The sequence below is a fragment of the Sparus aurata genome, chromosome 9, assembly GCF_900880675.1.
Source record: "Sparus aurata chromosome 9, fSpaAur1.1, whole genome shotgun sequence".
NCBI classification, from domain to species: Eukaryota; Metazoa; Chordata; class Actinopteri; order Spariformes; family Sparidae; genus Sparus; species Sparus aurata.
This window is the reverse complement of record NC_044195.1, coordinates 13,147,978-13,164,501: the sequence shown is the minus strand read 5'-3', so window position 1 is coordinate 13,164,501 and position 16,524 is coordinate 13,147,978. Positions and strand designations below refer to the sequence as shown.

General features: G+C 40.1%; 1 protein-coding gene and 1 long non-coding RNA gene across 2 annotated transcripts; both read right to left on the bottom strand.

Annotated features, from left to right (window-relative positions):
- Positions 1-2,318: 2,318 nt before the first annotated feature.
- On the bottom strand, positions 2,319-15,284 carry katnal1 (katanin p60 subunit A-like 1). Its single transcript, XM_030428764.1, has 11 exons — positions 15,082-15,284; positions 14,381-14,554; positions 13,161-13,321; positions 12,109-12,277; positions 11,886-12,013; positions 11,674-11,779; positions 7,981-8,139; positions 7,747-7,873; positions 7,244-7,378; positions 6,970-7,096; positions 2,319-5,292 (listed from the first exon to the last, which is right to left on the bottom strand). Exons 1-11 carry the CDS (start codon positions 15,085-15,087, stop codon positions 5,094-5,096), a joined length of 1,491 nt encoding a protein of 496 aa, XP_030284624.1. The 5' UTR covers positions 15,088-15,284; the 3' UTR covers positions 2,319-5,093.
- Positions 9,901-11,664, bottom strand: LOC115588280 (uncharacterized). The gene is made up of 2 exons (XR_003985303.1): positions 11,128-11,664; positions 9,901-10,805 (listed from the first exon to the last, which is right to left on the bottom strand). It is a non-coding gene; the product is annotated as an uncharacterized LOC115588280 (long non-coding RNA).
- Positions 15,285-16,524: the final 1,240 nt, after the last annotated feature.

The following is a 16,524-nucleotide window of genomic DNA, read 5'->3' as shown; positions in this document are numbered from 1 at the left end:
TTAAGAGCCTATGAATATGTGGGTTGAATATTTTTCACTTCAGGAGTTCAACTGCTGGACGATATCATAGTTGTATTCTAGACAGCAGTAGAAGAGGTAATCAGATCATTACAGTAAGCAATACCATAGTGTGAAAATAAAACTCCTGCGTTCAGAATATTGCTCAAGTAAAAGTATTGCTGCAAAGTACCCAAACGTCATGCTTGAGCAAAAGTTGGATATTGTGTGAAAATATGACTTAGGTAAAAGTGAAAGTCACCCATACAAACTACTTGAATAAAAGTCTAAAAGTATTTGATATTAAAAGTACTTAAGAATCAAAAGTAATGTCCTGGCAATACATGTTTAAGTATCAAAATATCAAGTAAAAGTAAATTATACATAAACTCTATTTACATGTATACAGTATTGGTAGACAGATTACCTTATCCAATATTCAGTGGGCTATTTTTCTGTTTTTATCCGATTGCTGACAAAATACATGATTTAAAAACTGCAGTGCTTTGGCTGTGATGCAGCATGTAATCTGCAAGGTAACTAGTAACTAGAGTTATCAAATAAATGTAGTGGAGCAAAAGGTACAATATTTGCCTCCTAAATGTGTAAGTATAAAGAAGTATCATTAAAATTGTAATAATCTACAGTACTTGAGTAAATGTATTTATTTACATCCCATCCCTGAGTCAATTAATAGTTATTGTAATAGGAATATATAATATTAATAGTTATAGAAGTACAGAAGTATATTGTAGGCGACATGAGAATAATATCTGAAATAAAAGTATATATAATGTTGTATATCTGATGGAGAGGCAGCTAGTTTTGATACATTGTAACTATGTGTTATTAGAACAGTCTATGCTATTTAATCAAGTGGTTATATGTTTATGTCATTATATTTAAACTGCTATAAATAAGCAGCTTAATATTACCCTTCTAAATCTAGTGGAGCAGAAGTTTATAGTAGCATAAAATTGAGAAAGTAAAGTAGAAGTACCTTTAAATTTGAGTATGTGTGTTTAGTTACTTTGCACCACCAAACTGGCTGTGATTTCACAGCATCATGCTTGTACACACGAGTTTAGCTTGGATTTAAAGTGAACACAGGGAAACTTTCCTCCTTCCGCACATACTTTACATTGTTCAGCACAGTGAAAATTAAACGTCCACAGAAACAATGGACAAGCAAAACACATTTTTTGAGCGGCTCCAACTACATGTAGAATGGGGTGATTAAATGGGGACGTGTCAAGGCTCCTCCCTCTGTGAACCACTGACTCTTCTCAATGACTACACTAATCAATTGACAATAATAGATGCAGTCGATCGATGTCTGGCTTGTTAGAAATTAAGACAGTGCTAATATTACTTTACCATATCACTTACAATACTACATTTACAATAACAGGGGTAATATTTCCATTATCATGTGAAATGTAACTTTTACTGTTATTCTATTTGGCACTGATGTCAGCATTGACTCCATCCAAACATTTTCATTACGAGTCTATGTGTTTTTGTCTTTTATTCTTCTAGTGCTGTTATTCTATGACACAGGAACCTCCGTCTGATCTTATCTCACGATGACCCATTCACTTTGAGAATGGTGCTGGGTGGAGCACTCGCTTTAAATGATTTGGTTAGTTAAGTTCAAGTTAAAGAGTGCTGAATTTGTATGAGCTGACTGCGTGGTTCACATGCAAAACTCTTTGATTAGTACGTACTTAGTATGCAGCAGGTCCACTCATGCAAAAGTTGTGTATATACAGTCACATTGGCTGTCCCGAGTGTTGCATTAAGCTTGAAAATACCATGAAAAACAGAATCAATCTACGCACAAAAGACAGGCCTAATTCTTATTTAAAGAGGCTATGATTGATTTATAAGATAAGATCAACTTTATTGATCGTTCACAGAGAAGCTGAATTCATGTTGGCTCATGTATATTCATGTACTGCAGCTAGTGGTTATCAATACACAATGACCAGGCGTCCTATGAAGGGCTGTCTGGTCCTGCGGGGTAAGTTGCTATACACTGTAAGCACCTGTAAAAACCAAATCCATCACTTATTAAATACCTCCACAACTCAGTCTCAAGTCTTAGGGCATTCAAAGACTGCCTGACAATAAAGCCACCTGCAGTAAAATCATCAGAGGACAAACAACCAAGAAAGGTTATACATTTGAGTAGGAGCACATAAAAAAGAGTGCTTGGCACAACTTGTCCTACATTTGAAAAGTAATAAGTGGGCGAAGACATTTCAAATGTCAAATGCTGCAGAGGAGATGAAAAACAAACACGACAGAGTGCACCTCACCAAGTCTTTACAATGACATTTATTAAGAAAGTTAAGGGGCCGCAGTGCATTCTGTTCAAAACTGCATCATTGCCCCGACACAATACAGGTCACAGCCGTTAATATACAGTCAGGATGATACAACTTGGACATGGACATTATCATGCTGTTTCAATCTGTTCCAATTATACACAAACACATCGTTCCATATCATTTCACTCTAAATGTCTCTGCTATAGATCTAAACACATGGAGAGAAGTTTGGTTGATATTTTGCTTTTGAATCAGTGGAGCAGTGTGGTGTGTAGGTGTTATTTATCAAACAATATTACCACAGTCCCAACTCAATGTCAGTTTACTGGCTTTTTTCCTGAGCGTGTGACCCTGTCACATGGAGTTTGCTCAGTTGGATCTGCCAATGTGCAGGTTCAGTGACCATTATGATGTCATCCATAGCACTTTCAAGATTTTATCACAAAAGTTTCTAAAAAGGCTAGTAAGTGGATGTTGAGTTGGATTAACTTTCATACTATATCTCTACAGCCTCAGCATCATGAATTATTTGTTCATGGATAATGTTGTTAAGATCTAATGCAAAATGTTACAGGATACATTTATAACACAGGATTTGTGATGTGATTAACAAATACTACCAAAAACTTGTGGTCCGCATTGAATGGAGCTTTTAGTGGTTTATCTTTTTTCATAAGCACTTCAAGGAGACACATCACGCTCATTTTCATATCTATATATATATATTTATATTTAATTTTGGGTTACTAGTAGAATATCCCCCCTCCTGTGATTGGTCAGTTCACACATGCGTGTGCCAGCACAGCTAGCAACAACAGAGCAGCTCTGCTAAATCAATTCTTATGTGCCAAACCAGCTGCTAGGCATAAATTGCACTAATTTGTGACATGGTGATGTGGTGTTCAGGAGCAGTGTTTTTATGGGAGTGAGGAGCGTCTGATGGTGTGGACTTTGACCTTTTAAACTTTCAAGATCTTTTACATGCACAAAAGCATTTACAATATAAAACACTGAAGGAAAGGAAAAAAGTATACAGCCATGGTTAGTGATTGAAACTATCACTAGTTCACAATGTATTGATCTTACTGTTCGACTCACTGTCTGTCTCCACCTGAACAGAGTTTCAGGTAGACCGACTGTCTACAATCTGCTTATGCTCCTTGAATGCCAGACATAGTCCGATTCATTTAATAAATACAGGAACCACTGAGTAGGCAAAAATGTACTGTATCGTTACATAAACAATCCATGGGTCCAACTGAACTAAAACTGAAAAACAAAACAAATATTAAAAACCGAGAAAAACACACAAACACATAATCAGTCACTACATAACACAGACGTTTTGTTTCTTCAAGTGTGTTCAGTCAGTAGTAAGTACATGGGCTCCTACATTAAAAGTGCTCAAACATACAGTTCTTTAAGACCCTGGGCCTCTTGCAAGAATCACAAGGACAACAAAAAGATTTGTTCTTAAGTAGTACCTACCAGTGACTTAAGTAAACATTTTTTTGAGTCACCTCTCTAAAGAAGTGGACAAGTGGTCCTACCCTGTCAGTACAGAAAGTCAGAATTACAACCTGAATGAATAAGCAGGGGGGCCTATCCACCAACACTGAACTGGTTCCATTCTGGGCATTTGAGTGAACAACCAAAAACATACTGGTTTGGTTCAGCTGGAACGTAAAAAAAGGTAGGTTTTCTTTCACCTGAAGTGTGAACCAAAGCATGTCATATTCTACAGGCTGTTGCTCATTCACTGATGAGGCATCTGTGCTTGCAAGAATCTTGAACAGAGCTTGTTTACGAACAAAGGCTAATTTGGTGTAAAAGGGGAAGGAGAGGTTCAACAATGTGTTTTGTAAGTTCTATTGGCATACTTTGGCATAACAACCAGCACAATTGAGTATTTGTTTGGTTAAGTCTCTCAATCTTACATCTGCCTCACAGTGGTTAAGCAGGTCCAACATGCCTTAAACCCTCTTTATCATCATTAACACGTTACTGCCGGCTGTATTGAGATATTTTTGTTTAATTTGTTCTCAAGCTTGTTCAAAGCCATCTTTTTTTTGGCTGCTGATTTCTGACAGCAGGATGTCAAGGTTAGTGGTGTGAAATTCTTCTTCCTACTCTTGTGACGAGTTTTGAATGAAACTTGCTAAAAATGGAGCGAAACAGAGACAATTTTAGGGACGCTGATCATCACATCTCTTGACACACTTGTACGGTCGAAAAAAATCAATTTGCAACAAGTTTGTAAGGTCAAAAAAGTTTAGTGAATCTGACTTGCAACAAAGCACGGGGAGTTTAAGATAAGTAGAGTACAAAAATGTTCTTGCAAGAGGCCTAACATGTAAGTAAAACTAGTGTGCATTCCCTGGTCTATTCAGCTACTCTTTACATGAGAAGGTGAGAAGATGTGAGAGCATCCTCAGATTCTTTACGTCAGTCAGCAGCTGGGTGATTGATAGTCTCTACACGGACGATTGTGTTGAAGACACAACGAGGGAAGAATGTAAAAGGGCAGCAGTGAAGCCACTGCAAGTTCTCACCAAGCTCTCTCAAAGGCACCAGTCGTCTGATGTGAACCTCAGCCCCCGTATAATCTGAATCCCTGATGTGCTGCTGGGTTCACACACTAGAGTTCACTCAGCTCCATGACACAACTCCTGAGTCCCTCTTCTTCAAGGCTTTCATCATTTTCAAAACAGCGAGGACTCCTTTCAAGGTTCTGGTCCCCCTGGGTCTAAAATGGTACCGTCTCTACACTGACCCAAACTCAGCCATCCACGCTTCGTATTTTTCCAGGTCGGCTGCGGAGACAGACTTAGAGATCTTCTTTAGCGTGAGGGTGAAGTCCTCCATGGTCACAGGCATCTGCAGCTCATCTTTGGAGAGAGCTCGGATCTCCTCTGGGCTCAGGCCTTGGATTCGACGACGCATCGCCATCATGGACGCGTCTCTAAAGTACATGTAAAGACAGGAGAAGAGGGGGCAGGGCTTTTAGTACTTTAAAATATTTCTGCTAGTTTTTGATTCCAACTCAAGTTTTACTTGATGGAGTCTAGGCTATGATCACTAGGCCACACAGACTGTGTGTGGATGATACCGACACACACATCCAAGGACAACAAAACAATGCAAGCCGGAGATTAGAGTGAGAACGCGAAATACCTATTGTTCCCAGAGGAGAGCTATGGTAGAAAGCACCACAAGGACAAGGACAGGATGGGAAGGAGAAGTGTTGAAGGAAAGCAACTATCAAACAGCGACTAGAAGTAATGCTCAGCATATGAACATATTCCAGTGATCAGTGTATATGTGCGAGTCTACAGGACCAAAGCAATCCTGACTGTGTATAAAGAGACGGCTCGAGGGGAAAAAAAAGAATACGTACGACTGATCTGACAATCAAATAATTATTTTGTCATTAGACTTGGTATGTGTAAAATACATGAGTTTATTGTTTTGTGATTGATTTAATGGAGATTTTTATGACTCTGAGTGTAGTGATAAAATGTATATGCATACAAACAGATTGCAAGCTTTTTAGTAAGACAGTATAACTTAATTGACACTTCTGCCTGCTCCACCGTTATACTACATACATCATTAGGTGTGGTTTATAGCCCCTGCACCATTAAATCATCACGTATACTGTATATGTAAACATCATTGTTGATCATTTCTCAGTCATCATTATCAAACGTCTGAACTCATCTTGAAAGAGACTCAGAGCACTTGACAATGGAAGATAAGAGTCTAAAGCTCATTATGACGGAAAGAATGGCTCGAATGTTAAGAAAGGAAATGATGAAATCCATCAATTACAAACAATAATCTAAAATTAACTTTATCAATGAAACATAGACTGAAACTGAATAGTAGACTAAAAATAATAACACAGTGAGTGAAAGTGGAGTCCTGCATTCAAAATGCTACTTAAGAACAAGTAGAAAATTATAATCATCAAAATACACTTAAAGCCTCTAAAGTAAAAGTGTTCATTATCCACAATGGTCCATTTAAGATGATCAAATAACAGCTGCAGCAGCTGGTAATGTTATCACCTTGCGAGTGTGTCTGTGCGTCATCATTGTATAACCTGGTCCTGAAGACAGCTTTTGTAGTGGCAACTACCACATTAGCAGTTTTCAGTACTTTGCCAGGTGTTTATTTGTCTGTCTAGTGTAGTCACGGGTCAGAATGTGAACATGCCAGTGGGGGGTCACAGCTGGTGCGATTCCATTGTAAGATGGTTTTGAGTAATTATGATTATGATGCAGGAATGTAGAATCACTACTGTAGTTTTCAGGCAGCTTAATCTACAATACATCATGATTTATTACTTGATTGCATTTAGTATTAAAACTAAAGCTTTCAAACAAATGTAACTCAGTAAAATATCTGTCTTCAAACTGCAGCAAAGTAGAAGTCTAACTGCTTAGTCATATTCCACATTTGCCAATGAATGAACATGCACTACACATGTCAACTCTGTCTAGTGAGTGCTATTTTGCTTTTACAGTTTAAATTTTAGAGCTGACATGGTCATGTTGCTTGGTTTTGCCATAAAGGAGATGAAGTGCGAACTGACAATGAACTGATCATCCATTTGTCATTTTGGACACACACACACCTGCAGACGTTGGTGATGTCTGCTCCAGAGTAGCCCTCAATCTTCTCAGCAATGAGGTCCAGGTCCACGTCAGGAGCCACATCCACCTCCCTCAGGTTGATCTTTAGAAGCTCTACACGACCCACAGCTACACACACACACACACACACACACACACACACACAAACAAACAAACAACATAATCACATATGAGGTTTGGGATTGTTGCGCGCAGCCTCTCGGTTAGACCACTATAGTGACTGTCGCTTTCGTTTGTTGTGCGTGATGGAGACACCTGTGGGCAGCGGGATGTAAATCCGCTTCTCCAGCCGTCGCCGCAGCGCCTCGTCGATGTCCCAGGGGAAGTTGGTGGCAGCGAGAACCATCACCATCTTCGAGGGGTCATCATTTTCCAGAGCTCCCCCGACACCTGGTCACAAGACACACACAGCAACAACATCATTAAACTGCATATTACTGCACCATGACATATAATCCTGGTATCAATCTAGGTGGTATTCTGATTTTTTTTGTTTTTCTACACTTTATATTAGGGTACCCAGGTATTAAGTAGTTTGGCTCTTTATTAGTCATACCAAAGAGCTTATTTATTCCTCATTCCCAACAACCACACAGATAAATCAGTTATTGTACAAAACAACAATGATTAATCATTGCTTAATGATGACTCAAAAAGAGGCAATATGCTGGTAAAGCTCATGCTTCTAAGCAACTAGCTAATGGTGAAAATGTGTACCCTGTCACAGCTTTACCTCAGCACTGCTATACTCCACCTACCATCCATCTGAACCAGAAGTTCTGATTTGACCCTGCGGCTGGCTTCATGTTCATCTGATGTTCCTCTTCTGCCACAGATAGAGTCAATCTCATCTATGAAGATAGTTGTCGGTGCATAAAACCGGGCCTGTGGAAAATGAACAGTTTAAGCTCCCATTTAACAAAATATTTAAATCTATAGGTCGGCGTTGGTAGATTTTTCTAACCAGTCTCCATACGTGCTCATAGACGTACCATTTCAAACAGCAGACGAACAAGTTTCTCTGACTCGCCCCTGTATTTGGAGGTGAGGGTGGAGGAGGACACGTTGAAGAAAGTAGTCCCGCATTCTGTGGCCACAGCTTTGGCTAACATGGTCTTCCCTGTCCCAGGAGGGCCGACCATTAACACACCCTGTGACAAAATGTTGCACACTGTTAAAACCTAAGACACACAAACAAACGTACACCTAGTGTAGAGTATTTTCTAATTCAGCTTTTACCTAAATCTTATTTAATCATAGTCTGATTTAGGTAAATTTACCTAAATCAGACTATAAGCTTGTCATCATCGACTAGTATATTTCAATCAGACTCAGCTATCTTTTTGTTTTCTCTTCCTTCATTCAGTCATTCACTCATTTAATCCATTTGATGAATTCACTATTAAATCGCTGTTTAAACTTGGAAATGTGGGCAGTCGTTCAGAGGTCTGGAACCAGGCCACATGAAGATGATTGTGCAATAAATGCGTTAAAAAAATAAGTCAGTTCATTGACAGAAAAAGAAAATTCACAAGTGGGAACAGTGAGTTTTTTGACAGTGCTGGACAATAGCCCACGTACGTCATCTTTTAAAAATTAATCAGAGCCTGAGCAGGCTTTCAGAGTGGAAGAGCAATTATTGTTTATTTTTAGGAATGAATAACTGCAGACTCTGTACGTCATTCACATCCATTATAGACAAACAAGTAAGGAAAAAGCATTTAGATCCACAGTGCTGATAAACAGGAGAAAACAGCTAAACGAGAGTGCATCCGCTCCATGACTAACTACAGATGTGATCAGGCCATTATTCTCCTTTTTCATTTTAGAATACTCAATACATACAACGCAATGTATATAAAAAAACAACAACATGGACATAATTTCTGTCCCTTTTTTGTGCATATCGTTACCCTTAGTTACTTGATAAAAGGGAAACTTTTCCAATATTAAACCTGATTTGTATCATGACAATATTGGTGGTTTATCAAAAAATGGTAAATTTGTCTCCGTTCTGCCTGCAACCAGAGCCCCCTCACCATCAATGTTTACAACATCATATTTTAGTGTACTGACTAACCCTAACCCTTAAAGTGATTAGGAACACCACAGCCCTTTTTCAGTTTTCTCTGGTCAGTAAGCGACAATTTCAAATATACTGTACTTATCCAAAAACAACAATGATTTGCAGTTGTTTCATCAAGAGGTTTCTGTAAAAGCTGCACATAATTAGAGGATTGAAAAAAGATTATGGGACTACACCACAACCATTGTAGACTCAAGATAATGCTGGTGTTCGGATTTATACACATACATATATGAGAGGCTGTTATTATTGGGCTTGACTGTGCATCTCAATTAACCGTCTTCCACTGCACCCTAATACAACCTGACCGTTCTCATTTTTATGTAATCTGTCACGTCCTGTGTTTAAATGTCAAGACCATTGAACAAAGCTGTCATTTCCGACGCAAATCTCTTTCGTGAGCTTTCACAGCCGTTGTGATGTCTGACATTTCTGCATCTGGTTTCTGTCTGTTGCTATGGAGATTGCATAAAATCACACAACCCGCAAACATTTGAATGCACTTGTAATCCCTACTGTGACAGAATCCATACGGGTTAATGGGTTTTATATTCCTTGCAGGGTGGGGTGTAGAAAGATAAAACAATGATGACAGAATTGATCATAATCTCAGCAGGGGCAGGTGGCGGTGGGCTGGCTCACCTGCAGTTAACATTCAGAAATAGTCAGAAGCCTACAGGGGACAATTGATGAAACAGAGCTGCACAGACCTCTACACTAAATGTCCACTGTGATGAATCAAATACCTTCAGCCTACACGAGTGCCAATACATCAGTGATGAACTTAAAATGTCTTTTTTGCGATAACTCATTTATGAATCTTTCATTTTTCTGCTCAAGAGTTTAATTATGCATGCATTTCTTCCACAAATGAAAGTCACTGTGCTGCGCTAAAAACCGATACAAAAATTAACCCTCACATGGCCAGCCTGAGGGAAGAGAGGCCTCACATGATGTCAAGTTCAACCGAGGCTGGTAGAGAAGAAAACATACAGGCCTTTCAGTAGAGTCATGTACAGAGATGCTGAGAGGCAGCATGACTTTGCAGACACAAGGAAAATGTTAGAAAAATGCATCCAACACATAAACATTCACATTACAGTGTTTGTACAAAGTTTGAAGAATGCTTAATTTGAACTGTTTTGTTGACAAAGTTAGGAATATGCTTAAATTTAAGTATACTTCTTGAAAAATTGTTGATTTTTAACATAATCCATAGTCTAAATGGACTTGCTGGCCAATAAAAAAAACAAACCAAAATGGCTTTAAATATGAGCCACAGTAAGGTAGGCATAGTGCACAACCTGCACAGAGCCGTTCAACCTGATGGGGGAGTGCTTGAATTTTAAAACTGTATGAACAAGTTGTGAAAGAACAGCAAGCTGTTGTACCAGGTTCAAATGTAGCCCTACATTTCTACTTAGTAGAAAATGTACACTACCCTGAGCAGGTGTAATTCATTCATTATTTACTGTTATCATAGCAGAACAATTAAAACCTGGGACAAATTCCTGTTAGAAGCCAGAGGACATTCTTGTCAGAATCAGAATTATATTCTTCAAGGCTTCTCAATTTCTTTTTGTGGATTTTTCTGACAGCTAATAATTGCAAAAAAATGTCACCAACTCCTGTGTCTTCAATGCCGGAAGCTTGGGACGTGGAGAGGAAGAAACAGTCCAAAGTGTGGCTTTATTTCATGAAGAATGATCTCATCAGTGTCAGTTATAATGTCTGAAAATGATCAGTTCAGGTAAGGGTGGAAACACTAGCAATATGCTGAAACACCTTTCTATGCGACATGGGCTTGTGTTCCAGGAAGTGCTGTGGCTTCTTAAACGAGTAGCATGTGAATTACCAAGGCTCAATATTTTGGCCTAGCAGGTTTTTCTTTGAATAAGAAAACCTGAATGAAAAGGAATGCTGTTCAAATATTCTCTCATTTTATCAACTCCAAATTATGCCAGACTGTTGCTACAACTAGCTCTCAAGGCTGAGACACATATCCTCAGTGAGCAGTGTGTGACGGCTGCGTGGCTGAACTGCTTAGGCTCACCCAGCTCAACTCATCTATCAGTTTGTGCAGACTCAGAGATGATAAAACATCGCGTTGGAGCTGAAAACGTGTGTAGACGTCCACACAGAGAACTGAATCGAGGAATCAACAAGGGAATCGTTAAAGAATCAGAATAATAAGCAGAGTTGTTTATGGCATTGGCATCAATCAAATCTTATCAATTCCCAGCGCTGTGGAGCACACTGCCTGTGAAAGACTACATACATTAACATTTATGATGACACTGATGTCCTCTTGGTATCAGTTACTTAGATTAGATGGAGGCCCAGCTGTGATTGTGTGCTGTGTATGTCTGTGTAATATGGTAATTCTCACCTTTGTAGAAAAACAAAAAAACAAAAACGTGTTGCATCATATCATACATTATACTGTATTTGCGCGTTCACGCATGATTACATACATAACGTCCCCCTTTTTTCCCTCTGTTTATCTCTGTGAGTTCTGAGTCATTTTGAGTCAAACACATTCAAGTAATGCATACAGCATTATATACAGTACGTAAGAGATCGATGAGTGTATTTGTACCTTCCAGGGGCGACGAATGCCCTTAAAGAAGTCAGGCATCCACATGGGCAAGACCACTGCCTCTCTCAGCAGCTTCTTAGCATCTTCCAGATCAGCAATGTCCTCCCTACAGCGCATCCAAAGAATTAGGTCACAGAGCTGAGATAAAAAAATTCCCCTCCAGCAAAATGTATATTAAAGGAGTATGTCAGACTCTGTATATGCTACCGTACCAGTGAACGTTTGGGTTACGGGACACAATATCTCTCTCCAGTGAGTCCACCAGGTCGCTGTCATATCCCGTGCTGTCAAACTTCTTCTGCTCTACATCCCCTGCCACTTCTCCAGCCCCCTTCTTTCCCTGTTGAAGAAAAAAGAAGAATAAAGGATTAAAAGCACAGAACACTTTTTTAAGTTCTATCAGTCCAACAATGAATCAAACTACTGTAGTCTGACCTTATCGTCTTTGGCCTTTGTGCCTCGGGCGTCTCTGGATCCCGGCCGGTCAGCTTTAGGGTTGGCCTGGCCGCGGCCTCCTGGCCCTGCCCCTCGATGCTGCAGACCGGGGGACTCCTTCCTCTGCTGTTTCACTGCACTGTTGGGACGCTTTACTGCAACAGGATTCCTACACACACACACAGGCACACACACACACACACACAAAGGTAATAGCAGGACATAACTGCAGACGGAAACATTTTAAATCATTTTCAGCGGGGAGATAATCGTACGAAAATTGTGCCAACATTCCCACACTCTCTGTGAAGGTTGATGTCCCCTTTGATGACCAGATAGTGAGTCACACGGTGCTGCCACAGATACAACTGATTATGCAAAATATGTCTCTTTGTACTTCAAAGTGCTTCCTTATAGAGGCGTTTGGTACCGCAGACTTTGTGGGTACTATGAGTAATCAGTTCTGACAGAACCTCCAGAAGTCCCTTGGATCATAGGTGGGCCCCTCAGCAGGTGAAATAAAGAAATCACACTGGAAGACAAAAACTAAATACCCCCCACACACCAGACTTGCTCCCAGTTCTTGTATTGCATGCAGAGTGACACAAGAATGGCTGTTTGTTCAGCTTTCAGAGAGTGTTGTTATAAAGAATGACTTCTTGGAGACTCAATGAAACTATCCCAAAGGGTTTCAAATATATGTGATGATAAGATGCTCGTGATGTCGAGGATCCTAGTCCATTTTCAGTCATGCAACTGTCACATGAAATACAGGAATCTGTGTATTTGTATCTTTTATCGCAATTTATTATATTCTTTTAAAAGAGATGGGTTTGCATTGTCTGGTGGATTCTCCTGTCTCTTCAAGAACATAGTGTGACCCACTCAGTATAAATGTTACCTGCACTTCAGCTAAATTTTGTTTTCGCAAGCACACACTGAAAACTTTCCCTAGTATGTTTTAACTAACAGGACGAAAAAGAAACTGACTGACTGACTTTGAAGAAAGATGTTCCTTCCAAACACACACAGATACAGACACAGACACACACCTGTGTTCTGCAGGGATGGGAGGGGGCCACACTGCTGGATCTTCAGGTCTCTCCTCAGACTGAGGGGCTAGGATGTCAGCTGGCTTCTCTGACTTGAAGCTCTCGAGCGTTCCCATGATGTCTTTGACCTGCTCATACTCTTCGGTCAGTTCCTGCCTGACCTGGTCGCAAACAGAAGGAGGAGAGTGCTGTGTCAGCATCGCATCACAGAACACCCTAATGAATATACAGGGGTTGATGTGTATAGAATGCAAGGTCTGAAGTAAAGGTTTAATTTTTATTTAGGTTATAGAGACAGCATTCAATGGATAAAAAAATTGCCAAAATGCCAGCATTGAATAAAAAGAAATGAATAAAAAAAAATTTCATATACTAAGTGAGGGGACAAACTGAGGAGGTTAGCATGAAAGAATACACCGACCTGCCACAAAATTAACAGGATTAAAAGTCGTCCCAGCATTTGTGCAGATTTCACTTGACACAAATCAGCCACCCAAACATTGTTGCAGACCAGGTACACACCCCAACATGGCAGCGGCACTCCCTGAGATCAGTGGTGACCGCAGCAGGACAATGTTCCCCTCCCACACTGCAAAAACAGCTGTAGAGCAGCTCCGAGGAACGTGATATGGAGTTCAAGGCGTCAAGCTGGCCTCAAACTTTCCTAGATCTGAATTTGATCAAGGATCTGCCAAAATGTGCCAGGGCAAGTCCAGTCCACGGAGGGCCAAAATCATAGCCCACAGGACGCATAGGATCCTACACCAACGCCCTTGTGCAAGCCCACACAGACTACCTATGTCCCGACAGGTCAGAGTCAAGTCAGATCCTTCACGGGCACTACATGGATTGGACCCGCTCTGGCAAGTTGCAACAGATGCTTCAAGACTCGGATCTGGAAAATGTGGCTTTTGCATTATAGCAAGATTATCAATGTTGTGCACATCACCTAATGGTGCTTCTAATGTTGTGGCTGATCAGCAGAGAAAACTGTCAAACAGGGACATTGGAATAGAGACCTTTATCTTTAAAAAAAACAAAATAACAATACATGTTTTCTTTTCGTTTTAATAAAAGGGAAAGAGAAGTGCATGGTTCTCTTGTATTGGCTGAATATTTCAAATATGTGTAGTGCTGCTGACCTGCAGTTATAGGTATGAAGGTTTGATTACTGCTGTATGAATGGTGTGATCAGGTGTGTGTGGGAGGGGGGAACTCACCTGTTGCCACTTGACTTTGAGTGCAGGGTCTCTGAGGGACTGACAGTGCTTATGGATCTGCTGAATGACGCCCTGGTAGTACACAATGGAGGAGTCATAGTTCCCCAGCAGAGCATACTCCCGGCCCTTCTTGGCGTTGTCACATATCTCTGCCAGATTCATGGTGAATAGCAGCTGTGCGGTGAAGAGACAACAAGTAAGCTAACGTCAACCACAAGGACTGAGGACAGGAAGAATGTTAACGTCGGCTAGTTAACTACAACGTTTTAAACTAGGTCAAAGCCATGATCTCATATCATCAGACCTAGGTTACTGATTACAAGTCGGTGCAGCTCTGTGGAAGTCAGTCATCTATCAGATATTTTACTAAACGCGGCAAAAGCCATGTTGGTTACGCTAGCTAATGCCAGGGACTGTGATTTTAGATTCGTCGCAGGCAGTGCACCTGCCGGTTCAATCAAGCCATTATCATAAATCATCTCATGTTCTTGTCCACACTCTGTCACACTGTCGACGTTAGCTTTGCTAGCTTGCCGCTAGGCCACAGATAGGAAACAAAACCAATCGTGTTGCATTAAACAACGTAAACGCGCCTTAATCCTCCCAGCATGTGTTAAATGTGGCTGAAGATAAAAGCAGACGAGCCGCAAGCTCGGTTATATTCTGTAACAGCGAATACAACGTGGAAATAATTGTCATACCTGCATGAAAAGTACTTGTTTGTGCCGTTTGTTTGAATCTGAGGTCCTGTATTGAGCAAAGTGTTACCATGGCCGCAGAGAGACGCCGTGTGAGGAATACAGGCGGCTCGATTACTGTGCTGCATTCGCGGTGAGCTGGTAAAAACTACAATCCTGCTCCGTGATGGTCGGAAAACAGGCGTATTTACGTGGACGCCGCTTTGTTGCCGCCGTACGTCAGCACATCGGCCATATTGGGTGGGGCAAGTCTGCCCTGCACACAAATACAGGTAGATGTGACTACTGTGGGTTTTCTGAATAAAAGGCACTGCCGTTTACGTCAAATTGTTTTGTTTTTTTATGAATTGTTATTATACGATCTATATTAACTCATTAGATCTAATAATGGCAGTCAATGAGACACATTCATTTACTTATTGTTTTTAAATTAACAATGTCTGCAAATCAAAATAAGACACTGCAACGGAAACTGAGTCTGCTTTCTTTTCTTTGAGCAGTGAAGTAATATACTCCATGACAAAAAATATATATATTCATTTTATTGTGTATATAATAAAATTTCATGGTTTTAAAAAAATGTGCTTGAATTTTAGCACTTAGTCCTCATATGATATTGATCAAACAAAATGTAGACAACGGACTTGCATATAATGCATATTTTTGATAGAAGCTAACTGCAAAACTGCATTTTTGTATTTATTTTTGTTTTTACCATAAAATGTTATTGTATACAATATAATAAGTGTATAATTTTCTGTCATGGAGTGTATCACTTCACTGCTAAAAGAAAGCAGGCTCACTGCCTGTTGCATTATCTTATTTTGATTTGAATTTTGCGTCTCATTGATTGCCTTTATTAGTATTTGAATGAATACAAGTCAATGAATAATAAAACAATTCATCAGAATTAGTTATACGTAAACCTTTGTGTCTTTCATTCAGGAAACCCTAAGATTTCATATCATTTGTAGGCTATTTGTTTACAGGGCAGACCTGCCACATCTATGCGGCGTCTACGTATGTCTATAATCGGAACGACAGCTGTAGGAACGTCACGCTATCACAAGTTATATTAATGAAGTAGAAGTTCGATCTCGTGTCGGAATTGTATTAGTTACTACGTTGACCCCTTGACCATCTGGCAGCACATATACTGTGAACGAGAGTGTTTGCTACTTTACAGGATTTCGCGAACGTCTCATTCCGGTTACAGCTGTACACAATCTGTCCACTGGTCGTCGCTAAAGTCCAGCCAAATATTTCAAACCGTGAAGCTGGAGAGACACTCTCATCACATGGTCCCTTTTTGAGCTGTTCTGGAGCGTTCAATCGTATTTCATGATCTTCACCAGCAAATCAAGTTTACCCAGTGTAAACGGAATTATAAATGTACGGTTTCCACTGGTTTTTTTTCTTTCAGAGCACTTAAAGGACTAGTCCATG

Excerpts from the sequence above, each read along its gene's own strand:
- katnal1 (XM_030428764.1), bottom strand. Across the intron at positions 12,278-13,160 it reads CCCATCCCTGCAGAACACAG|GAATCCTGTTGCAGTAAAGC; the intron begins GTGTGTGTCTGT and ends GTGTGTGTGTAG. Across the intron at positions 7,874-7,980 it reads TTCGTCTGCTGTTTGAAATG|GCCCGGTTTTATGCACCGAC; the intron begins GTACGTCTATGA and ends CATTTTCCACAG.